Consider the following 24,693-nt stretch of genomic DNA (forward strand, 5'->3'; position numbering starts at 1 on the left):
GGCCGGTTTGTGAATAAGTCATCGCTTGCGAGCGAAAGCAACAAGCCGTGCTGCTCAATAATACACACGCCTGCCAACCAACCCGACGGCCCTCTTTTTGACAAGCCCCTGCACCAGAAGCAGCCGATGTATTTAAGAATATGTATATAGAGAGAGAGAGTGGAGGCAACACGCGGCGGAATCAATAATACAGAGCAATCTTGTTCCTTCTCATATCGATCATCTCCCACTCGTCCGCCGAGCCAAATCTTATCAGCCGAAATTCTCCTCCTCCTCCCTCTACCTCTTTCTCGCCCTCTGGCTCCAAATCAAAATCAAAGACTCGCCTGCTGAAAGGGCAAACAAACTCCTTTTATCCTGCCCGCCTGCACCTCTCATTCATGTAAAATCGTCCGTGAAGATAAATTTTATTACCGGACTTTTCCGCAATACGACCGCTTTCTCGCTTTCCTCTCCCGTCTATTTCCACTTTGCCTGCTGTTCGCCTGATGGACGCCTATATAGGCAACCGGTTTGCCACTCGTGCGGCGCCGGTTGCGTTCTCGGCCACAGGTTTGGCAATCAAACTTCAACATTCTCAAAATTTTCTCCTTTATGGGCTAAAATTTCAATTTTCTCTTTGCGAATGAAGATATGTTTCGATAAAAATAAACTTATTTTCAGATATTTGGTCAATTTTGGTGGTTGAGAAATTCGAGTCACACAAGAAAATTTTTAAATTTCGGACTCAAAGAATTATGTTAATAAATGAATAACAGCATAGAAAGTGGTAGAGTCCTTAAGTATAAAAATTATTAAAGGATCTTTCCAGTAATTTTTAATATTTGAAGTCAAAAAAATTTTAAAAATTTTTGTTTGACCCGCCAGAAGAATAAATAATATTAGTAGTATTTAGTCGTGATTTTATATGCATATAATGCAATTTTCTGAAAATTCTGGCACCTATATTCAAATGCTTTTGCAGAGTAAAGGCGAAATACCTCATTCAAACGCTTACATAGGCGTGAATGTTTCAACTTTATTTAAAAAGAAATTTGTCCAAAATAAAGTCAGAAATTGAAGAAAAATTCTGATTTGTGCATCATAAATAATTTAATAAATTTCTAATTTAAAAATTCGAGAAACGAGCATCTGTACCAGTTTGAAATTAGAATTAACACTTTTAATTGTTTTGTTCAGCAAGGAAGGTGAAACTGCAGAGGAAAATTGTGTGCAGGGAAAGGAGCGAGAAGAGGCATTGATTGACGAAAGGAAAAATGGCTGCGCGGCGGCGGGTTTTAATAAAAATCGGATGCGGGGCGTGTGAGTGGATCGCAGTTTGGTAATAGAAGGAGTATATTATTTCCTAAGAGCAGCTAAAGTAAAGGAAGTGTTAGTACTTGGCAGGAGGGTAACAATAAACAGCGGCGGCGGCGAAAAGAGCAGCGGTAGGAAGGAGCAGCTCTCCGGCCGACCACTCAGCCTAATGGCATCACACCCCAGGGCATCTCAAAAGCTCCCGCGCCTTTTTGTTGCTGCTGCTGCTGCTGCTTTCGCCATACATATAAAATCACCAGGTGGGCCCTTTCTTCTCGATACGCACACACACACGTTACACTCAAACACGCCAAAACCATCTTGAAATTGCCGCGCAACATTTTTATGTGTTGACAAAAAAATATGAGCGAGAGGAGAGAGAGAGAAAAAAAGAAAGCCCTTTTCAATCTCGTGTGGGTGTATCGACTGAACTCACTAACGTTTGGACAGTTCCGGCCAAATGCTTTATTTGTCAACCTGTGCTGTTTGCCACCCCAGCACTCTCTCGCTTGAGTTATTAGAGCGACTTTTCATGCCTCCCAGATTGGACGTTTGTTGTCAATCTCAAGCTCTCTGCCTGTCTCCGCGCTGATGAATAGAGAAAGAAAGAACACGGCGTTTAAATCGGCCTTTCATTAAAACTTAATATCTGACGCCCACGAAACTTTAGAGATCAGTTTTGCTGCGAAAATATTTTTCTAATAAACAAACGTTTGAAATATTGCGCAAAAATATCTATCAGTCAGGACCCAAACCATAAAAATTTTGATTTTCCGAAAGAAATTAAATGTTTCATCAAATTAAATTGACATATTATATGATTAATCTAAATTTAAACAAAAAATAGCTAAATAAACTTTTGGTAATAATAAAAATTAATCACGTAAAAATTAAAAAAAAAAAAACGTAAACCTTCATGTTTTCAAAACGAGATGATTTTCATTCAGAACCCTGCATCTCTCAACTCAATGAATTTTCCGTGAAAAAAAAAAAACAATTTCCTCAAGGGCCGTAAAAAAATTAGGAGCTTGAGAAAGAGCACAAAGTTTTGTGAGCAAAGTTTGAGGGTGGCGTTCAAGCCCTTGGGGGTGGTAATTAGTTTTTATCGGCGATACCTCGAGTTAATTAGGGCACGTGCTTAGTGATAAATGCCTGGCCATTTGGTTAAGGGCGGCTGATTTGGCAACGTCGGGCGTGAGGGCGAGCGACCAGGGTGCACATCGATCAGAACGGAGGACCCGACTGGCTCTCTCTCTCTCTCTCTCTCTCTCTCTCTCTCTCTTTCCTCTATGAAATGTACGTGGCCTCTCTCACCCTACGTGCGGGGCACACGCCCACCCTCTCCATATAAATTCACGCGAATGTTGGCGCTGCACACAAAACCACCCCGGCACACACCCTCATTCGCAGCCAGTCCCACTCACTTCCGGCTCGATGCCGAATTATTTCTGCCCCCTCACTGACAAATACCTGACAAGGCAATTCATCTGGGTGACAAAATAAGATGACGTGCTTGATCATCTCCAGTCCAGTCGTCACTTCACCCTATTGTTAGCGACCAAAAAGTGAGAGTGATAAAATGATAATACATGGACCCTTTAAATAAATGCCACTTTGCCACTGTATGTATTAAATCTTCATTTTTACCATATATTATTGACAGCTTTTTAATTTAATGTAACTGACACAAAATGGAAGAACTTTTACATCCTTGCATACATTTGGAAAATCTACATTTTTAAAATTATCAATCTGTTAATAGAATAAAGAAATATTATTAATGACGGTATGTCATTAAAGGGAAAATGATAGATGTGCACTGTCATTATATTATTCCTTGCCTTGCCTGAGAGGCGGTGTTGGTGCCGAAATGGCCGCAGAGGAATTTATAATGGACGTGCAGCATTTTTAATTATTTGGGCTGGAATTTCTCCCCTCGCGCGCGCATTAAAGCAGGACGGAAGACTTTAAGATGGAGTTGCTGGATGATGATGAATCTCACCCTCGCAGTATATTCCTACTTAAAAGCGAAAGTCGGCTCTAATTGGAGGCTTGTTAAGTCTGGAAATGACTCCGCACTTTAATTACGACAGCCTCTGATTTAAATTACTGCAATAAGTGGATTCTCGTCGGCCTGCAAAGTGAAACGGCCGCGCTTGAATTTCATTCCGACAAAATCTAGAGACAAAATGAATCGATTCAAAGTTGGTTTCATTTACTCCAAAGGTAAAAAATTTTATAAAAAAATAAAAAATATACAAAATAAAATATAGTTAAAAAATAAACACTGAAAAAAAAATTAAATAACAAATATTTAACTTCGTCTCAATTTATTTGTTAAAAACTTTGCTGCTCCCGTGTGTAATTTCTCATCAACTGCGAAACTCTATCAAAAATTTGTTGCCCTTAAAAGTAATGCGCGACAAATTTGATCGGGGCCGCCGACACGCTTCATTTGCATGCAAATTCGAATAATGATTTTTTATTTGAAATAGAGTGAGCAGCGCGTGCTTTGCCAATCAAAACAATGCGCGGCACAAAAACGGCTGTCAGATCCCAGCAGGCGGGCAACTCGATTAAAACAACTCACCCGCCGCCAGCCAGCCGAATAATAATTCGAATTGTTCATTTTATGTCGCGACGAGGGCAGGTGGGTGAGGCGGTGTGTGTGTCGAAGCGACGACAATTGGACGGATACGCAGTCACTTGCAGCTGCTTGCCAATGTATTTATTACCGCCATCCCGATTGTGATTGACACTCGACGCGACATGGGGGCGAAATAATTCCCGCCTTTGCCAACCTGCTTTTTAGTCAGAACCTATTAAAAAAATTTCAATACTTTTCCTCATGTACAGCATTAATTTATTATTTTACTGCAGTACTTGCAAATGAGAGCTTTTCAAAAAAATTGCAAGTAAAACATAAAGAACTGTGTAAATGATTCCTGCAAATGGTAAGTAGCAAATAATATAAGTTCGTTTGATGGTTCTGAGTAATGTATGTTTGAGTTTTTTTTGTCAAAGTAATACTAATGGCTTTGAGCAGAGTTAAAATAAAAAAAAGACCTTCTGGAAATATGCTCTATTTAGATACGCATTGCTTTTTTTTTAATAATAATGTTCAGTCTCTTTGAATGGCAATTCTGATAAGTAGTACTCTTGTTTTAGAACTTGTTGAATGTAAAAAAAAAAATAGGATACAAGTTTGGCTCGTTAAAAGGAAAAAAGTCTCTACAAGTTCAGACCATGAGGCAATTCAAAAATTCAAAGAATATAATAAAAGGTAGTCTTTTTTTTAATGAAAACAACTTACCAACTTAAAAGTGCATATTTTCTTTCGGTTCCCTTTTTTATAACCTGTTGAGTTGAATAATTGTCCTAAATTGCCTGCGATAAGAGTATAATATTTACAAAAAAAAGTTCAAAGTTGAAAAATAATTATTATTTAATATTTTTTTATTTTAACGTCAAACTGCTAAAAATGAAAGCAAGAGTTTAGAACATTGAAATGCCATTTAAATCTTGAAATATTATTTTTTTTGTTATTAAATGCGAATAATTAAAATTTTCAAACATTCCTCTTTTGACCTGCGAGCTTTGTCACTTCCGCTGAGATTTCTCGATTTTGCAGATGTCGGAATTCGTTTGAAGTAAAGCGCACGGCAGTTTGGGGTTGCCCGGAAGCGGGATTTGTGGCGAAAGGAAAGGAGGACCCATCGGAGCGAGTGAGTTGTGCCGCCAGTGGCAACACAGAACGAGTGTATTAGTTGTAATTACTCGCTGCAGGCGTGGCGGAAAGTCCTTTAATTTGAGTCAAAGCCGGCCGAAGAGTACGCGACAAGTGAACAATGCCCCAGGTGAGGCCCGAGATCTGTCTTTTGTGCCGGCGAGACTGCGGTTTTGGGTCCGGCTCGGAATATTGCGACTTGCGGAAGCCCTTCGCCCCTTCCTTCTACACGGCACTTCAAAGTCCAAATTCGTTTTGATTTAACTACAAGTGGCCATATTGGGAGTCAGACCTTTTTTCAGCCGACACAACAGGTGTCCAATAAAATTCAGAAACTTTTATCAGTGAGGTTTGAGCGGACTAGTCAAATATTTTCTTTCATTTCAGAATCAAATATAAACAAACACAAAAATCAGAAAAAGGAGGCGGAAAATTACTTATAAAGTTAACAAATTTTACTGAAGAGTTCAAATTTAATTAATGGTGAAAAATTTAATAATTTACTTTTGCGAGTGAACAAAACTTAATAGTAAATAAGATTAAGTAACAAATTCTATCAAGTTCAAAAAATTCAATTGACGTTAATTTCCATTCCATTTCTCATAATTTTGTTGGAAAAATCGTTAAATTTATCTAATAAATAAATATTTTGGTATATTTTAGGTATTGTAGTTTTTTTTTTATCCAAGAGATTGGGGTGCAAAGCCAAGGTAAAACTTTATCAAGTGGCAAAATTATGGAGGTCAGAACTTTCAATAGAGTTAAATGTTGTGCCAAGTTTACAACGCCATCAAAAGTTAGCTCAACAACGCGCAAGCCTGGGTCTTCCCACTTGAATGGACCTTTGAACCCAACCATGTTTGTTTCAAGCAGAATAATTATTTTCGCGACTCACGATAAAAAAATAAGTACATAAAATTCACCAAACAAACCAAAATTATTGGATTGTAGACATTTTAATAATGAGTGAGAAAAAAAACGAAAAGACTAATTTCGTTCTGAAGCACTTTATAACAAGTTTGCTGGCAACAAAGTTGGGAAATCCTCTGGCAGTAAGTCGCGAGCGTCAAAGTGCGTTCTTAATTGGCAATGTTTCCTCGCCGCGGCACTCGAGAGGCTCGTTTCCTTTGCGCGCTCTGATTGCACAGCGTTTTCACGCACATTTCCTCCTTTTTTGCTCTTTAAAGGGCGCGCGCGTGTGTGTGAGTTGCGAGGGGGAGATAATGCAACGCTGAATAAAAAGGGCTTTGCAGCGAGGAGTGGTGCAACAGTGTGCTCAGCTGTTGCACGAACCCCTGCCGCACCACAGATAGGCTTATTGCCGAGCTGCCGTGCGCGCCGGATTGCATACCTCGAAATTTCTCCGCCAAATTGGATGTAACGTTTCGATCCGTTAAAAGGAGTTGAAAAAAACTCGCTTCAGATTTGAAAATTTGAAGAGGACTCATAAACAGTCTAATGATGGAATTCTTTGACAGAGTAAAAATAAACTACACTTCCAGTTCATTTGTACCTCTGAAAGAAAAAGCATTCAAATTTGGACTGAACATGCATGGAAGAAAAAAAATCTCAATATATTTTAGAGTATTTGGTACATCGAAATTTAAACAGAATTTATTTAAAAAGAAAAAAATCCAATGACTGCCAAAAACATGAAATTTTAAACAAAAATTATTAACAAAAAATTAAGGGTTTTTTACAAAAAAAAAAAAAAAAAAAAAAAAATATGAGAAAACTTCCATATTTTTTTGTAAATATGTTGAATTCAAAATTATTGTAAAATAAAATAATGTGGATTCATTTTTTTTTTTTAATAAATTTGAAAGAACCGCAATTATCATGTTCATAATTGAAGTTTAAATCTAATTTGGAATTGAGCGTTGGCACAAACAAACAGATTTCTAATCATGGTGGAGGCTCCGGGGGTGCAAAGTGGAACGCGCGAGTGATCGATACGCTTATAAGCAGAAGTGCAGTGTATATGCAGGTAGCAAACGTACAACAGAGAGAGAGAGAGAGAGAGAGAGACCAATAAATAAACAGGGGCAAACAGAAAAGGCGCCAGCATGATGAGTGTGTGTGTTCAGGTGCCGCTTTTCATTATGCAGCGCGCAGCTGATCACGCGTTATGGCCCCCATGCATGCAAACCCCTACCGGGATTAATCACCGGCCAATGACCGCGTGTTTGTTCTGCGAATAAATGAGAGAATGGATCCGCCGGCCTCTTTCTGTAGCACTCAATTTTGTCCAGAGCGGCGCCCTCTTTATTTCCAACACGACCCCTCTAATCGGTCTTAATTAATTTCGCCGCCGCAGCCGCGCATACGGATCAATTTGCCGAGCAACTTGGCACCAAAATCCAACTCAATTTGCTCACATCAAGGGAAAGATCATATTTAATTTGCAATGCATTACAATGGAAATAAATAATTTTTCTATTTCACAAAAAAACTGAAAGCGTTCCTTTTGATTAAATAAATTAGGTTGAACTAATTTTTATGATTGCAATCGAAGGCCGGACTTTTGAGGAACTTCAAAAGCAGGATTGATTTGGCCAGAGTGCAAGGAAAAAAGTGAATAAAAGGAATAAAACAAAAAATTTAAATTCCATTTGGCTGCGTTTTTTTATATTTATTTATAATAAACCAAAGATCAAAATATATGGTTTCAAAATTACTGTTAAAGCTTTTGCAAGATATAGCTATTTAAAGATAACTTTTATAAATCCAAAATTTAACTGAAAGTTTAAAAAAAATCAAAATTTTGGATTAATTTTTTTTTAAGTTAGAGTAAATTGAATGAAACTTGAAGAACTTATTTTCTCCTCAATATAAAAACTTCCTTGTTTAAAATTTCAAGCTTCATTTGGAGTTCTTACTTAGTTTCAACCCCCCAGATTAAAATAAAAATTACAAATATATTTCTTATATTTTTTTTAAACGGGAAGTTTGAGTCAGCGGAAGTATTATATATATTTATAATAAATGGGCAAAGAGATGGTCCAGAAAACCCACCCTCTATCTACAACCCTGTGTATGATCAAAATGAACCACCCCTGCTGAACATGGTGCGCTTTTTCTCGTTTCGCCGCGCAAATATAGATACAAACCGAAGTTGCAGAAGGGCAGAGGTACTCACCCTGGGCGGGGGTGCAGTCGCGTGAGCGGGGGCGCACGGCTGGCCGCGTGCAGGTGGTCGCGGGCAGAGCAGAGCAGAGTGAACCCGCCCGAGCGGCGGCCAAGTCGTCGCCAGCTATCGAACCCCAGCGCCACACCCCGGCCGCGCTTCCCGGCGCACGCGCCCCTACCCTCGCGCCCCCAACGCCTGCGCCACCCCCACCCACCCGCCCCGTGCTGGATAATAAGTAAACATCATTTTTCAACAATTAAGCCGCGCGCTCTCTTCCACCCCCAAAAACAAGCGGATCTACAATTTTATTATTGTGCTTTTGATAATATATTTTTTTAGTTTTCATTGCAAATCTGTTTATAGGCATAAAATTTTATAATAGAATATTATTGGACACGTGCGCGGGCTTTGATACAATTACTGCAAATCGGGTTCGAGTGGCCCGTCCTAATTGGTACCGCTCTCTCTTTCTCAATGATCCGATTTTGCTTTTATTATGTTTTAAATCCACTGTTTTTTTCCACAATTAATGTTTGCCAAAAATAAAAATAACAGCTGCAGGTTGAAGAACATTTTGAAATTTATATATTCACAAATAACAATAATTCTAAATTTTATTTATCTAGCGTCCAGACATAATGGTTTTCTGGCCACAAGTTATCTCTTACAATTAAAAATTCACATCAATGGCTTGTTGCTAAAAAAGTGATATTTTATTATATATAATCGGCGAATTCTTATATATTTGGTTGAAATTCGTGGCTGAAAAGCTCTCGTATTTCCTGGAGATATTTCTTATCAAGCAGAAGAATTAATAAAATTAAGTTAGATTTGTTGTTGATAATTATAATTAACGTGGATAAAGTCAAGTTTAAAACTTAAAACGGTCAATTAATTTATTTGTTAATTTCGGAGATTTATTAACTTTCATTTATGTCACGAGTTAAAAAAAGCACGCAAGTCGATTTGGAAAAAAGTTTGGAATCAGCGACGGTGTTGGAGGGGCACAGCAGCGTGCGCGCATTTAAGGAGCAGTGGTGCGAGTCATTTAATAATTTCCCACAGGGCCAATCAACAATAATGCTGCTGGACTATAATGCATGGAAGAATTCACTTTATGCTGTCATGAGCACACAAAAACAAGAGGGCGATGGAGGAAAGGAGCGCGATGCGGAAATAAATTTTGTGCCCCTGTTCCGTGAATACAGGAGATCAAAAGATAACAATCAGAGCGCACGAAATCATCAGCGCTTTTCTTCCCGAAAGTAGACAGGGGATGGATATAAAAACCACTTCGCAGAAATTAACCAGCAGGAATATAACAGAATTATCTCTTAGAATTTTTCCTATAGGAAAAGTTTTGAAATGATCAAATATTTTAAATGTATACTAGCTTCCATGTTAATTAATAATTGATTGAATGAAAGATCAAATTTTAATCTGTCATATTCCGTGGCTCAGCAATGCTTTCATCGCACAAAATAAACCTTGAATTGAATTTTAAACAATTTAAGCAGATAAAAAATACATAAAATAGCTACTTTTTGAATCATCGAGTAGGATTATTTTTCTACATGAGCCGAAAGTAGAATTATTTTGCTACATCAGCCGAGTGTAGAAATGTTATTCTACATCAGCCGATTTTTAATTTTCCATGATGTGAGAATTTAGATTTTTGCTTTAAGCAAAAATTTATTTTTTTCCCTCATAAAACCCAGCAATTTTTTAATTTAGCACTAAACTTGTGATTCTATAATTTGTGATAGAATCCAATGGATTTTTGTTACCTAGTTTGTTCAGTCCAAATCCAAAAAGTATATTTTTTAATGTAAATTATTTTGCCATCTATTTTTACGGGTCACAAATTATATTCAGGCTCAAGTTTAAAGTCTCAATATTCAAAAATGCTTTTACATATAAAGGATTTTTATCAAGATTTTTTTCTAAAATTTTAGCATAATACTTAAACAATAGTGCACATGAAATGACTATAGAAATGAAGAGATCGGGCTTTTTCCTTGTTGCAGAAAAAGCCCGACCTCTTCATTTCCATGATTATCCCCTTGAGTGTCAACTTCTTCAAAGAAATTTATGACTATAATAATGTAATTCTGTTTCATTTTTAGATCAAGCAGAATAAACTTAACTGGAATAATTCAAGATTTAAGGAATTTATAAAAATTATAATGATTTAATTTTTTATTAAAGCTGAAAAATTTGTGAACGTTGGGTCTCATTTGTAAGGCTCAGTCAAATAACTTGTTTCAATGAGATGAAAAGAAACAAGTCGGGGACGGCTTTTGCCTTTTACCCGCTCTCGATTGCACCGCTTGAGAGTCTTTTGACTCCGTGTGTTTGAAATGGCGAGCGATGGTATCTGCGAATTCAGGGGTTGACAGGCAGGCATCAGGCCCGAATGAATCTTTGTGTTTGTCTGGCGGCAGAGTGTTTGCAAATTGAGGCGTCCATGTGCGGCAGATGGCTCGGCTCACACAATAAATACACCTGATAAGGCACGCTGATAAGGGCACGTTTATCGCAGCAAACCTGCTCGTGCGTCTCTCCCCCGAATCGCCGCAGCCCTTCGCTTCCGATTATGTCGAACAAAATTTCTATATCACAATTACTATATGCGTTGTGTTGACGTGATTGACAAAAGCAAAAATAAAAAAAAGTATTGAAAAAATAAGCGCTGATAAAACATGACGCGTGAGATTAGAAGAGTTGCAGAGTAAAAGAAATAAGGTTTGACAACAGCAACTTACAATTTCACAGAAAAGAACTTCTAGTGAATTTTTTTTTTGTATAATTATTTTTAATTCGTTGAAGTGAAAAATGAATATAGGTATTGTGTGTTTTAATGTTAGAGTTGAAAATCGACAATTTTAGCTGAATTCAACTTATTTCAAAGCAAGATTTTATGATCAAAGTTTTTTTTCTTAAAAGTTTTAAATTAAGTTTCAAATTCTTCAAATAATTTCGCGGGATTTTAATTTTGTTGAGAAAAAGCACACATGTTGAATTTTAAGCCTATAATTAAAATGAAAATTGATTAAAAATGGAATAAATCTGGAATGAGGAGGTGAAGAGAATGAGAGAATACAAAAATGAATATTGCTGAAGGCGAGGCTGACTTGCTGCAAAATATTTCTTTTTACTACGGTTGATCTCATATTTATATTCCTTACCTGATTGTTTTTCAGTTTATGAGAACGTATGCATTTAATTTACACGTTGGTGTTGCAAGAAAAAAAAGCTCTGAAATTAATGACATTGTTTAAAAAAAAATGTATATTTTCAAATTTCAAAATATGCAAGGGATTGGAATTATATTATGAGAATACTTGTCAGTTCGCCTGAATCCCCGATAGTTTCAAACAAATCGCAGGTCTCCAAAACATGGTGATGGAGAGATGAGTCCCTGCCGGCCACTATTTGCAGAATGTCAAACTTCCGCAGTGTGTTGATATCCGGAGGGCAGAGTAATTTTGCCAAATCAAATGAACATTCCAAAGTTACCTCTATAGCTCTTGAAAAGGGACATACTGTTACGAGAGTTCGGTTTCCCTTTTCATATTCAATTTTCGAACTTTTCACTTTCTCATGCTTTGAATACACACATGATGCTGAAACGGCACGCCGAAGTTGCTCTGGAATCTCATGCTGAAGTTTGAAATTAAAAATCATAAGTCCAAAACAAACTGCCAAGTATAATCGAAGGGATTAATAGCAAAATATTTGACGTGGCAAGCGACGAGAAACAAAGCTGCTCATGCTTGTGAAATATTAAGGTGGGTGGAATGGTGGACCGCCTTTCATCCGTAGGGATTTGCCTGAAAATGCCTTTTCAGCGGAATGAATCTTATTTAAATTATTATAGCTCAAAATTTTAGAATTTTAATTACAAAAGTGATGACTGATGACCTCAACCCCATATAATTTATTGACTTATTTAGCCCCACTACTATGGACAGTGCAACTAATACGAATTTAAAAAAAAGATCTTAAAACTTGGATGCGTTTTTTGGTGATTTGTTAAATTTGGGTAGTAATTGATTTTAAAAAGACCCATATACAAATTTCTAGATCGTCGGTTTTCATTTACTATCGAATTAATTTACACTTATTTTAAAGGACCAAGTTTTTTCTTAATTAGCTTCGGATGAACATTGGAAAGGTTGAAGTATTTTTCAATTTTATAGATCTTTAGAGTCTTGGAAATCGTATGATGCCCAGAAAATAGAAGTAGTCCGTGCAGTTCAAAAGCTATGAAGTTTAAATAAAAAACTTTTTTTCCAATTAACATCTGAAAATTGGACCAAATTTTGGTGAGCATTCTATGGAAGAAAGGAAGCATTTTCCACTTTCTCAGAGCAAAACCCTCAAAATAGTTTCCAATTCAGAACTACATTTCAAAGCCAGTTGCAGTATTTTTCAACGCCACCACCTTAAGAGAAGAATTATACGCGGCAGGCAATAAGAAAACAAGGCGCGCGCGGTTTTTCGCAATTAGAGGAGATAAAAAGAAAGAAAGAGAACGTGGAGGAAGCACTTAAGAGCTTTAAAAGTTGTAGTGCGATGGCGGGCGAGAAGAGAAGCATGAAAGTAGTATAGCAGCAAGGTGTGGCAACAAAAGCCGAATCCTCCGAGATTGTGCGGTCTCGGCCGGCCGGCATCTCCGCTCATAATGTATACGGGCGCGCCGTAATAATCCCTGGAGAATCGCAGCTGCTATAGCGTTATAGATGTGCGTGTATGAGAGATTGAAAAAATCCCTTAACAAAAGAAGAAGAGAGAATATCAGAGAGACAGAGATATATAAAGTAGAGAAAGGGTCTCTCTGCTACTTTTTCTTGTTGTTGTTGTTGTCCTGCAGATCTCTCTTTCGCTCTCTCTTCCTACTTGATATTACTCACTTGTAGCCGCAAAAATGTTTTCCTTGCCTCTCGACCCCCTATTAGAAGGGATTTATCGCCCGGGAAATCAGCATGCGAGAGCAGAGCACGGCGCTGCCTCTTCTTATATTTTGCGCCGATTTTCGCCCCGGATTAAATATATGCCCCTAATACTCGCACATACACACACACAGAGAGAAAAGCACCGCTCCAAAAAAGATGGATGATCTTTGCTTTGCTTCGCTCTCTCGCTCCGGATGAGAGTTGAAAAGCTGCTTTTCCGCCAGCGCTCTCTCGCCGCGCGCGCCCGACACAAAGAAAACAGCCGCATTTATTTCCATTCCTGATGTGCTTCGCCTGCTTTCTCTGCGCACACACAGCAAATTATTTTCGGTCATCGAACCAATTCGTTGGAATTTCCTGATTTCTTCCTCCTTTTTTTCCATGTCGATGCTTTTGCAAATTAAATTCGATCAAACAATAAATTTATCAAAATTTCCATCTAAACCAATTTAAGTGGATTTCAAATCATTTTAATTTTAATTGATAGTAAAATAATTAATATCTTTGTTTAAAGGATAGATAAAAAAATTAATTATAAAATACATTTATTCATATTAAACCTGAAATTGGAGATAGTTTTACAAATTGGAATTGAATTTATAAATTCCATCTCCATTTCAAAACTTTTGAATCGTAAAGCATGATTATTCTTTGATAATTTTATGTTTTTTATGCTTAATTCTCACGTGGACCGGTAAAATCGCTGGTGCCTGAAAGTGGCAAGGAGGCTTTTCTCAAATGCAAATTCAAGCAGCGCAAATCAATTCAGGAACAATTAGCCAGAGCAAACAGAAATTAGCACAAATTTGCATAGCAGCAGAGCGCAACACCTGAGCCGCGTCCGTCCCTCTCGCCGCCGAAACAACCTCGATCTAATTAACGCGCATCAAAGCAGAAGGCGAGATTCAGCCCTGCATTCCATTATGGTAAGACTGGCGGTCGATGATATAATAATGCACTTGGGCATGGGTCAGGGAGATACTCAACGAGTCAACGGAGATGCGCCGTCAGAGATTTGCGCTAGAATCATTAAAATGTCTGGTTCCAATATAGTGTAATAGTAAAAAAAATTAGATAATTATGTGAATTCTTATAACCAACAGTTAAAGGGTCAAAAAGCACCTGTTCAAAAAAGCGGCAGTTCATACAGACACGATTTAAATTAATTTCAACGTGAGAGACAAATCATATCCAACGTAATTTGCTGATGGCGCGTCTCACACTTCTCTGCACTGAAATTATGTTAATTTAATGAGAAGGTGTCGAGTGCATGGGCAAACACGGCCCGAGGGGTTTGCATACATTTTGCGCAACCCCATTAACTCGGACAAACAAAGCCGGTCGGAAATATTTATGTATGTACAATGTGTGGTGGAACTGTTGATCGCTACTTGTTGCTCGCAGCTAATCCGACGGAGGCGCCGCCGCCGCCTCAGAGGCGCCGCCGTGCCACCCCCGACGGCGCCTGAACCTAACACGAGGCGCCAGCCTCTCGGCCACGCGTGAAAGAGTAGCTCGCGCGACCCTATTAAAGAGCCACACACACACAGATAGGGTTTCTGCCCCGCACTACAATGCCTGACAATCGCGTTTTGATGAGAGTCGACATCAATGCATAAAATAATACGCCATCATCGGGGCCGGCCGGTCACTCTATTATTTTACCCCCCATATTAAGTTTCCTTCCTGCAAAAGCTGCTTATGTGTATTTTCGGTTGCAAAAGATGGATGGAATTTCGCGCCGCCCGATTGATTATTATTCCGAGAGGGTTCTGCTGATTTCCATTCAGTGCTGCTGAGAGCAGCGCACCCCTGATTGCTCGAATTGTTGTTGCGCGCGTCCCGAACACAGGCTTATAATTTCGAGAGGCCTTTGTTATGGTTGTTCTCGAGAGTGCAAAACACACGGCATAGTCCTATTCCACTCTGTGTATCATGAATTACATTTATTCATTGTCAGGTAAACAAGGAAAACCTTGCCACACCTTATTTGGGGAACCCCTTCTTATATTAATTAGGAAAAATAATTAGAGAATAGTTGTTTTCATCTCTTTCATGAGTAAAATGTATATTATTTTCTAGGAACCGCAATTATTATTCGGAATTTTCCCAAAATACATTGATCTGAAAACGCAATTTATTGTTAGGAGGACAGGACATCAATTGTAAAAATAACCATTTTTCAGAGAAACTTTATGAATTTCTGAAAAATTCTTGTTTCTGGGGAAAATGAATTTTTGGTCAATATAACGATGACTCCTTATTTCCAATGCCAAGCTATCCGGTTTCGTACATATTTGTTCCAATTAGAGCTGAAATTGGATACGACAAGTTTGTAGAATGTTTAAATTTAGAATGGATTTATTTTCGATATCCGCCAACAATTAATCTATGCCTTCATTTTTAGTTAATAAAAATTAAAACATGATATGCAGAAATGCAAATAGCATAATAATTAGTACAATAAAATTGAGATTTTAATTGTTTATATGAGCTACGAAATTGCACTCGAGGAGATAGGAAAACGTTTTTATTTGAAACAAAAAGCCAACTATTCACTATTTAATAATTCATAATTTTCACTTTCTAGTCGTTTTAAGATCGATTTGATCTGTTCCTTAACTAATTTTAAGTGATTACCCCCCCCCCCCCAAGAATCGCAAAAAAATTTTAAAATGCTGCCAAATGTTCCCATCTATAATACGTAATACAAAATTTCACACTTAAAAAAGCACACGAGAAAAATAGCTGCTAAATCCTGGCTTTCTAAAGCTTCAATTCCTTTAAACTTTGAAATCTGCTGACAAACACAGAGCGATGCCCCGATGTAAAAAAAAGTCTTGTGCGATGTGCGAGACATAATTAAATCAAAAAAAGGGGCCGGTCTTTTAAAATGGCCTGCGGATGTCAGGAAATTTGAATAATCAAGCCAAACAGAAAATGCGGCGAATTTCGCCGGCGGTCTTCTGCAGCACGTCAAGTGAAAAATCACCTCTTTGGCGGCGGATTGCGATCCGTTGGTGAAAAGAAGACGTGGCGCGACCCTCTTTGCTCAACTTAATACCCTGCACTTTGTCACCAACACAGCGCCGTAATGCCATATTCATTAGCGAGACACAAGCCTCGTTTGCTTGCCTGCATTTCATCACCGCAAATTGCGCGCCTGCTGCATTTGATTTTTTACAACAAAGTGCCTGTCAACTCGCAACGCCTCGTCCTTTTCTTATACGTACCCTTGTTATCTCAACCCAGAGCTAAATTACACGCCACGCATTTTCACTTACTTGCTCCACTTGTTACATAAATATTATTTCGCCATCATTTGTTACGAATATAATAAAAATAAGGAGAGGGCGCCAGTTCCTTATTCCTTCATTTGTCATAGAAACACAATTTGAAAGAATTGTTTCGAATATGTAAAAAATAGAAAAAAAATTGAAATTTTTCAAGAAAATTATTTTTGTACTTGTTTGGGAAATTAATTCATTTTGGTAATTATCTTTGATAAAATGTTTATTTTAACGCGATAAAGGAAAATTGTAGAAAATTCATATTTGCGAAACTAACCTTTGATAATAGCGGATAATAGTTTTATCGTGCCGCTCTCTGCAGAAACAAAATGCAAAGGCGGAAATTTATGCTTGTAACGCATCAACTCTTGTCATGCCGCCTCAAATGTATAAATTGGATCATAATACTGTGCTTTTTTTGCCGATAATCGTTGACAAAACGGCCAAAAGACTCAGATATAACCACCAATTTTGTTCAATTAGGCCACGATTCGACGCTCTGCCGACGCCAGGGCTAAGTTGACTGAATAAAATTTGCACGTTTTTCTCACTCGCTTTGCCTTAATACCCAGAGTTATTGAATTCAGTTAAAGCGCTTATTTGTCTCCGCGTATTTAGTTTTATTTTTTGTAAAAAATTGTCTTTTGTTGGGAGAAAAAAAACCAAAAAAGTTACATTTAAAAAAAAAAACAACAACAATAGAGCCGTTTGACAGTATTGCAGAATTTTCTCATCATTGTTGAAAAATATTCAAAATTTCGGTAGATTCTAAAATTTCATTAAAATTATTTGCCGTTGATCCAAAATTTTATCATGAATCGTCCGGAGCTGTCTGAGGAAAACCTTGAACTCATCCAGAAAAAGGCTGAAAGCTATAAAATCAAAGTAAGTATAATTATAGTTCTCATAAAGATGATTTTTTTCAATCAATGAATTCTACAGAAGCTTTGCCGGCTTACAAAGAGCAAGAAGCTTCTCATTTTAGACTTGGACCATACTCTTATCAACGATAAGTGGGACGATTACATTCCCCTTCAGAGACCTTTTCTTCATGACTTATTGAAGGGGGTTTACAAAAACTATAATATTGCTACTGAATCACCCATGTCTCGTATCATGGAGGTTTTGGGTGAAATGAGGATGACGAACCACAAGGACTACAGGTTTTTTTTTTTAACTTTTACGCGTGTGAATTTTTGAAACAATTTTTATTTCAATTAATGCAGGATCAACATTGTGCAGGAAGGCCGTGGTTAAAGTTAAGGACTCGGAAGGCTCCTGGGATAGGTGCAAGCCGCTTAGAATCATCTGGCATGAACTTAGGGAATTTGGCCCGGAAAATACCATCATTATCGACGACATAAGAGAAAACTTTCTCATGAACCCTCAGTCTGGCTTGGCTATAAGGAAGTTTAACAACCAGAAGAATGATGAAGAGCTGAAGAAGCTGGCCAAGTATCTGAAGAAAATATCTAGCCGCGGTAGCTTCAAAAATTTGGAACATTCAAACTGGGAAAAGCTCTCCAAAATTATTGATCAATGCTAAAATTCACACTTCACCGATTTTTTTTTAAACTTGAAATGCAAAATTTTTAGTACTCAATTTTTCATGAAATCCACCTCGAGTGTTACCTATTTTTTTATTTTATTCTTTTTTGATGCTATTCATTGACAAAATATGAATAACATCAATTTTTAAAATTTATTGAGCTTTCATTATGTCAATAATAATAAAAATAAATTAATTAAGATTGACAATGTATTTCGCTGTCTTTTGTCCATCTCATATGCTATTTAACTTTTTCCAAATAAGATCTCAGTTTGATCTGATAATTTTTTTTTGTATGGGAAAAGTTTGACATGAATTTACTAAAAAAATTCCATAATTGAGTAGTATTGGATTTCTATCTTTTTTTTGTGCAATTAGGGCGATTGCTAAATTTTTGTTTATTTTATTCAGAATGTAATTATGAATTAATATTAATGAAAGATCAAAATTTTTAAGCGAATGCTTTTACATTGCAAGGCATTTATGTATTGACAAACGCCTAGGCGAACATTTTGTTTAAAAATTTCACTATTCTCTGAACTCGGATCCTGTGGTCAAGGAACGACTTTTTGCAACAACAAACAAAGGCAAACTCTACTCAGATCACATGATCACAATCCCAGTTGTAACAAGAGAAGTCAGGTATAACCCTAAAAAAATCCTCTTGAAGTGAGTATGGAGCCCAGCATCTCCGAAGTGGAGGCCGCCGGCCGGAGGGCAAAAGTAAGCTTCACTGGTCCGTTATCAGGACGTTTTTTGTTATAAATTAAAAATTAAAATTATGAAAATTATTATTATTATTTTCCTGTTATTTTCAAGTGCTTAACCACACTCTTTTCGCGCATTTATTCAAGAATAAGAGCAGTGAACTGTACTGGTGACAGCCATCTAACGGCAAGTTCTCGAACCTCTTGACTCTCGATAGTCTCGATTCTCGATATTGGGTCCAACTTTCAAGCAAAGAGGTGTGTAATTTTTGTATGTACATAGTATGTATTATTTTTGTTTACATTTTGACTTTCATATAAATTGATTGATTGAAATCCTCGCCTTCTTTTCCGGTTCTAACGAAACCAAGAGACCTGTATCTTTTTTGAGATAGCAGTGAGATACAAGGTAATTATAACTTTTTTAATTTAAGCTCAAAATGGTTCTTCTGATCTTTTTTTAGGTTTTACGTACATTTATGTATACTTCTCATCAAGGTCTACACAATGACTTTTCATAATATAATTTACTTTATATTCCTCAGCTACGTTTCATTTTTGAAACAATTAAAAAAAATCCAGGTTGCAGACACCACCGGAGGCTAAAATGAGCAGCAGCTACTTGGACAACCTGGCCACCTCTAGGGAAAATTGGCTCGCCAAATTGGAGGGAATGAATGTTAATCGGACGGACATGAACAAACTCATCATGAACTACTTGGTCACTGGTACAGAAAGGGAAGGGGAGCAGAATTTTAAATTTGCTTAATCAATTCAATTTCAGAGGGATTCAAAGAGGCAGCTGAAATGTTCAAACAAGAGTCTGGTGTGGAACCGAGTGTGGATTTGAACTCTTTGGACCACCGGATTCGAGTTCGAGACGCAATCCAGGGTGGAAACATCCAGGCAGCAGTGGCCATGGTCAATGAACTGCATCCTGAGTTGCTCGACAACGATAGATTTCTCTTCTTCCACCTGCAGGTGAGATTTTCAAATTTTATAGAAAATTATCAATATTATTATTGATTTTTTCAGCAACTTCAACTTATTGAACTGATCAGAGCAGGACGGGTGGAGGAGGCCCTAAGTTACGCCCAAGAGCACCTTTGTGAGGCAGGAGAGGCGGACGCAGCAGTTTTGGCCGAACTGGAAAGGACCTTGGCACTTTTGGCCTTCGATCAACCAGAGCAAAGTCCATTCAGTGACCTCCTTCAGCCAGCCCACAGACAAAAAGTAATCTTATTTAACCGTTTGATTTGCTAATCAAGGTTTATTAAATTTAACTTTTGAAGGTTGCAAGCGAGTTGAACGCTGCGATTTTGCGAATGGAAGACCAAGAGGCCACCTCCCCAAAGCTGGCTGACTTATTGAGGCTGATCTTGTGGGCGCAAGAGGAATTGGACAAGAAGAAAATCAAGTACCCCAAAATGGTCGACCTTGCCGACGCCACAATCGATAAGGTGGACATGTCTAAGTGACAAATGATCCACTCTCTGCTCGATGCTTTCTATTACGGCTGACTAACAGTAGAAAAGTCTATCTTGCGGGAGTAATTAATCTTGGAGATCTTTTGAACATGAATTTATTATAATTTTTTTTAGTCGATTCAGAAGTTTATCTGAATTTAAGTAATACTGATAACTAAATAATAATGCTATTTGTTTTTGTACATAAATTAAATGTAAAAAAAAATGTCATTTGTTGTGATATTCAGACACAAAATTTCGACTAGATTACAATTAGTGTATAATTGTGTTGCTTTGCCCAGAAAATAAATATCTGCAAATCGTTAATTACAGAGCTTATTAGATTGCATTCATGCCAAAGTAAACCATGTTTCTTGCCAACATGTAATGAGTTGGTTTTTATTATTCACTGTCAGTGCTTATGCGTAATACATTTTGCTTTGTGTCCAGTTTTTGAGCTAAATGCTTGACAGCTATTCAGCTTGAAAACAGGACGCAGTGATTAAAAATTAGACAAAATGTTAAGAAAATAAATATCAAGATTAGTGCATAGTTCACATGGAAAGGATCAAGCTATTACTTCAACAATTGAAACATGTTTTGCACTTTCTTGAGTTTGTCAGGTTTAGTCTTTTCCTTCTACCATCCAAAAACGTAGTCCATTGCTTTTGAAACCATACCAGTTGATTTTCTAGGCAAAACTGAAGTTTCCACCTGAAAATCAATTTATTTAGTAAAACTTTGAGACTGCAAAAAAAATTTTTACTGAAATATCTGGGCTGGCCACTAGTGATCTGATGCTTGAGTTCATCGGACTGCCGTAAGTGGATGAGTTGAGGCAAGAAGTGTTTGCAGATGTGGACGAAAAAATGTAAGTGCCACCTGCCTCTGAAAAGCTGTTGTTGGCCCCTGGAGAAGTGGCCACTTTGCTTCTCCAGCCTTGAATTACACCCTAGATAGTTTAAAATTTAATAAAGTTGCGTAATAAAAATTAAAACAAAATAAAAAAGAGGAAATTTTAGCCATTTTTCGGAGTCAGCATTTCAATTTATATCTACTAAATTTAATTTAGTAAATTACTTTGTCCATGCAGGGGACCACAGCAATCATAGTGTCCAGTCCCAGGAGGCTGCCATGCCTTCCGAGAGCCCTTCTGGTCTCGGCAGGATTGGCAAACCTGAGGTGCATCCAGTTAGCCTTGGGAGAGGTCGGCACATGTCGGACAATTATGTTACCGCAGCTGGCAATCCAAGTGAGAACGGCAGGGACCATCGTGAAGGGAAAGCCAAAAACAGTGACCCAGTGCTCGGCCTCTTTGTTTTCGTCATTGGCATGCCTACGAGAAGAAAAATTAAGATTTGAATAAAGAAAAAAAAATTAATTACCAGTCGTAATTAGGGGAGGTAAAAGCCGAAGCCTCTGCAGTTCTCATCGGAGTCAAACTATGTCCAAAGCTGGGAGCCGTCATTTGGCTCTGGTTGAAAGCAAAGCTCTGGTTGGAGGCAAAACTTACATTCTGCTGGCTGAGGAGGCTCTGGTTTTGGAATGAGGTGTTGGTAACGTCGCTCAGGCTCATTATCGGCGGTCCTCGCTTCTGCGGAGAGGCAGCTCCTTGTTGCGGAGTGCCAGTCAATCTTAATTTAATTAGGATTAATTATCAAAATGAGTTAAAATGGTTGGAAATTTCAATTACCTAGCTCTGAGAGGGTTAACTGGGGTCCCAGCGTACACAGTGCTGTGGTGAGAAAACGCGTCGGGAGCGAAAGAAACCCTTCGAGGGGTCTGAGAAGAAGAGGGAGTGCTCGTAGACTCTGAAGGATTCTGTAGGTTTTATTTTGAAGGAATGTGTAAATCACGATAACTAATTATTTTATAATACTTTTGACGCTGGACTTGCAAGATCTCCCATCAGGAAGCCAGGTGCAAACGCAGGACTGACATTTCCAGGTGAACCCAAAGCCATTGGCTCCATGATATTCTAAAAAGAGCAGCAGGTGTGGAGTAAAAAATATCTCTTGAAACTTAAGAAGAATCAAAAGAATTAAAGTTTTGAAGTTTCCTTGCGCATTTTAAGACACATATTATTGCGTTATTTACCTTATGCTTGTAAAATATGTTGTAAGAATACTAAAACTTTTACTTGATGAAATTAATATTTGTCTCCTCGAATTCAATGAATTACATAAATATTATAATCCTTATATTTAGTCCAACCGACAATCAAAATTCTCAGTTGCTCAGTTCACAACTTTGTTGATTTTGTTCACAGTCGGTACATATATGTAATGCAAATTCAAACTATGCATATTAATTTCGTCTAATATCACCATATTATAATTCAATCGAAAGTTTTTACGGACAAGAACATAAATGAGATAATTACCAAGTTTATTGACGGGAGTTGATTAACCCAACGTGTTCTAGCAGCAGTCAACAATTATTTTAAAACATGGCGCCAGCATGGCTGAAAAGCGCAAGAAAAAGGGGGCGTGGTTGGTTTACTTCGTTTGTTTTGTTTATTATTTACGTATAGACAAATTTGAGAAAGCACAAGAGGGACGATCGAGGCCTCACTTTATCCGAATTTTCCCACTTAAATAAGTAATTAACGATGGACGATGATTATGCCGCTTTCGCTGGTGGAAAATTAAAGATTAAGAAGAACGAGGGAGTTGAATCTGCTTCCAAAAAGTAAAAAAACAAAATTCCAAACAAGGTTTTTGACTTTTGTGTTTCTTTCAAGTCCCAAGAGTCGGATGTCGAATGCATTTTCGTTTTTGGGGAATCGTTTTTAAAATTTACATATCTCGACTTGCAGAAAGAAGAAGAAGGACAAGGAAAAGAAAAGACTGGACCAGAAGATTCAAAAGGTGGTCGACGCTGCAAAGAGCAGCGAAGATGACGACTCCAAGGATGGACATGAAACTTCTAACGTTCCTACAAGGAGATACACAAAGGCTGAGTTGGCTTTCAAGAAGCAGCAGGAGAAAATCGTAAGCCTTTCTACAAATAATAAAATTTCACTTTTAAATTAAATTTTAATTTTCCAGCAAAACGAAAGAATAAATAACAAGGCAATGAAGACACACAAACAGCGGGTGGAGGAATTCAACAGACACCTCGACAACCTCACGGAACACTTTGACATCCCTAAAGTTTCGTGGACGAAGTAGAGCACTTTGTTCGCCTATTGTTTTGCTGCCTGAATATGAAAGTATAACGTGAGTTTTTTTTTGTAATTCGAAGTGTCCATTAAAGTTTTATGATCGAAGACTATTTCGTCCCAATTACATTCTGTCCACTTAATATAATTTTTAAATTATTGTATTCTTAAATAAGGGTATTCTAAAAAATCTACATACATATAGCTTTGATTTTATGAGAATTTTTAATTTGCTAACAATCACTCTTCCTGACGCAACCCAGTCCGCAACCCTTGGTCTTTCTTTTCTCCTGGGTCAGTTGGATTCCCATTTGGTGTGGTCGATGTTCTCAAAACTGCTTCTCCGTGCGATCTTCACCAGGTACTTGCCGAGCTTTAGCAGCTCAACGTCTTTCTTCATGCCAGCCCGAAACTCTTTAATCAGCACTCCAGATTTTTTATTCAAAAAAAAATTTTCTTCTATATCATCTACGATGATTGTGTTTTGGGGACCAAAAAATGGGTACTTGTTCCAAATTATTGAAAGTGGCTTGCATCTAACCCAGGCTCCTTCGCTCTTGATATTGACCACAGCTTTCCTGCAGAGGATCGCTTTGATGCTAATAAAGATTCAAGTAGATAAATTAAACCAATCACATACTACAAATGCTCTTTGCTAATTACCCATAGTCCTTGTTCGAGTCCATTCCGAGCTCCTCCAACACACTCCAAATCCTATCCAAAGGAGAATCGCTCCAAATCATTAAATTAAAGGACTTGGCGACCTTAGCCAGGAATTGGTGCAGAAAAGGTCTTTGTTCTGGCACAAATTCCTCCCACTTATCATGCAAGAGAGTGTGGTCAAGATCGAGAACCAACAACTTCTTGGCTCGAGCGAAGCGTTGGAGGACCTTAGGAATTGATTTTATTAACTAAGCACGACATATAATAATTATTATCTTACTTTAATTTCGTAGGCTTTGGCCTTCTTCGCCACAATTTTGGTATTATTGGAATTTTCGCTCATCCTGAAATTCTCGCAGGCAAAATTTACAGAAATTTCGAACCGAGAAGCTTTTCAAACCGAATGATAATCCAACAATGTGGAATTTCCTCAAGCTCAATAATTTAAAAATGCAGAGATTGGGCCCCATTGTTGTTTTTATAAAAGTAGCAGATTGTTTCTAGACAAAATGAAAATTTGACAAAAATTTTAAATTTTAACCTATTTAGGAAATAATAATGCAATAAAATAATAATACAAGTTATTTCCATCAGTCCATGCGGTTAGTCATTTTCGTGTTGCGGCGTCCCAAAAGCAAAAACTTTGGTCCTCACTGGTCTTCAACTGAGAAAATTATTTACATGTTATCTGCTATCGCAATGTTTATATTATAATATTATATCTTTCTTAAACTGAGTATTTAA

The 24,693-nt window shown here is 37.6% G+C and overlaps 5 protein-coding genes across 11 annotated transcripts; 3 read left to right on the forward strand and 2 right to left on the reverse strand.

The window, feature by feature from the left end:
* The first annotated feature begins 17,214 nt into the window (after positions 1–17,214).
* LOC132198448 (uncharacterized) lies at positions 17,215–17,947 on the forward strand. Its single transcript, XM_059622514.1, has 3 exons — positions 17,215–17,286; positions 17,344–17,564; positions 17,644–17,947. The coding sequence occupies exons 1-3, from the start codon at positions 17,215–17,217 to the stop codon at positions 17,945–17,947; spliced, it is 597 nt and encodes a 198-aa protein (XP_059478497.1).
* Positions 17,948–18,894: 947 nt separating this feature from the next.
* Positions 18,895–20,450, forward strand: LOC132197385 (glucose-induced degradation protein 8-B homolog). Of its 6 annotated transcripts, none has more exons than XM_059620643.1 (6): positions 18,895–18,915; positions 19,029–19,066; positions 19,240–19,385; positions 19,442–19,638; positions 19,693–19,890; positions 19,950–20,450. In XM_059620643.1, exons 3-6 carry the CDS (start codon positions 19,265–19,267, stop codon positions 20,133–20,135), a joined length of 702 nt encoding a protein of 233 aa, XP_059476626.1. In that variant the 5' UTR covers positions 18,895–18,915; positions 19,029–19,066; positions 19,240–19,264; the 3' UTR covers positions 20,136–20,450. The 6 variants fall into 6 exon arrangements, with proteins under 6 accessions (XP_059476626.1, XP_059476627.1, XP_059476621.1 ...); XM_059620638.1 differs by lacking the exon at positions 18,895–18,915 and adding an exon at positions 18,922–18,939; XM_059620644.1 differs by lacking the exon at positions 19,029–19,066 and having other exon boundaries at positions 18,904–18,915; positions 19,247–19,385.
* Positions 20,221–22,580, reverse strand: LOC132197384 (nucleoporin NUP35). Its single transcript, XM_059620637.1, has 7 exons — positions 22,507–22,580; positions 22,003–22,101; positions 21,817–21,944; positions 21,509–21,757; positions 21,204–21,459; positions 20,890–21,075; positions 20,221–20,837 (listed from the first exon to the last, which is right to left on the reverse strand). The coding sequence occupies exons 2-7, from the start codon at positions 22,093–22,095 to the stop codon at positions 20,763–20,765; spliced, it is 987 nt and encodes a 328-aa protein (XP_059476620.1). The 5' UTR covers positions 22,096–22,101; positions 22,507–22,580; the 3' UTR covers positions 20,221–20,762.
* Positions 22,581–22,655: 75 nt separating this feature from the next.
* LOC132197386 (protein FAM32A-like) lies at positions 22,656–24,616 on the forward strand. Of its 2 annotated transcripts, XM_059620646.1 has the most exons (4): positions 22,656–22,814; positions 22,942–23,116; positions 23,174–23,344; positions 23,550–24,616. In XM_059620646.1, the coding sequence occupies exons 1-3, from the start codon at positions 22,735–22,737 to the stop codon at positions 23,294–23,296; spliced, it is 378 nt and encodes a 125-aa protein (XP_059476629.1). In that variant the 5' UTR covers positions 22,656–22,734; the 3' UTR covers positions 23,297–23,344; positions 23,550–24,616. The 2 variants fall into 2 exon arrangements, with proteins under 2 accessions (XP_059476629.1, XP_059476628.1); XM_059620645.1 differs by lacking the exon at positions 23,550–24,616 and having other exon boundaries at positions 23,174–23,396.
* LOC132198449 (uncharacterized) lies at positions 23,582–24,292 on the reverse strand. Its single transcript, XM_059622515.1, has 3 exons — positions 24,230–24,292; positions 23,950–24,176; positions 23,582–23,885 (listed from the first exon to the last, which is right to left on the reverse strand). Exons 1-3 carry the CDS (start codon positions 24,290–24,292, stop codon positions 23,582–23,584), a joined length of 594 nt encoding a protein of 197 aa, XP_059478498.1.
* Positions 24,617–24,693: the final 77 nt, after the last annotated feature.

Source organism: Neocloeon triangulifer, unplaced genomic scaffold (genome assembly GCF_031216515.1).
Source record: "Neocloeon triangulifer isolate White Clay Creek 2 clone unplaced genomic scaffold, ASM3121651v1 ptg000012l, whole genome shotgun sequence".
In the NCBI taxonomy this organism is placed as follows: domain Eukaryota; kingdom Metazoa; phylum Arthropoda; class Insecta; order Ephemeroptera; family Baetidae; genus Neocloeon; species Neocloeon triangulifer.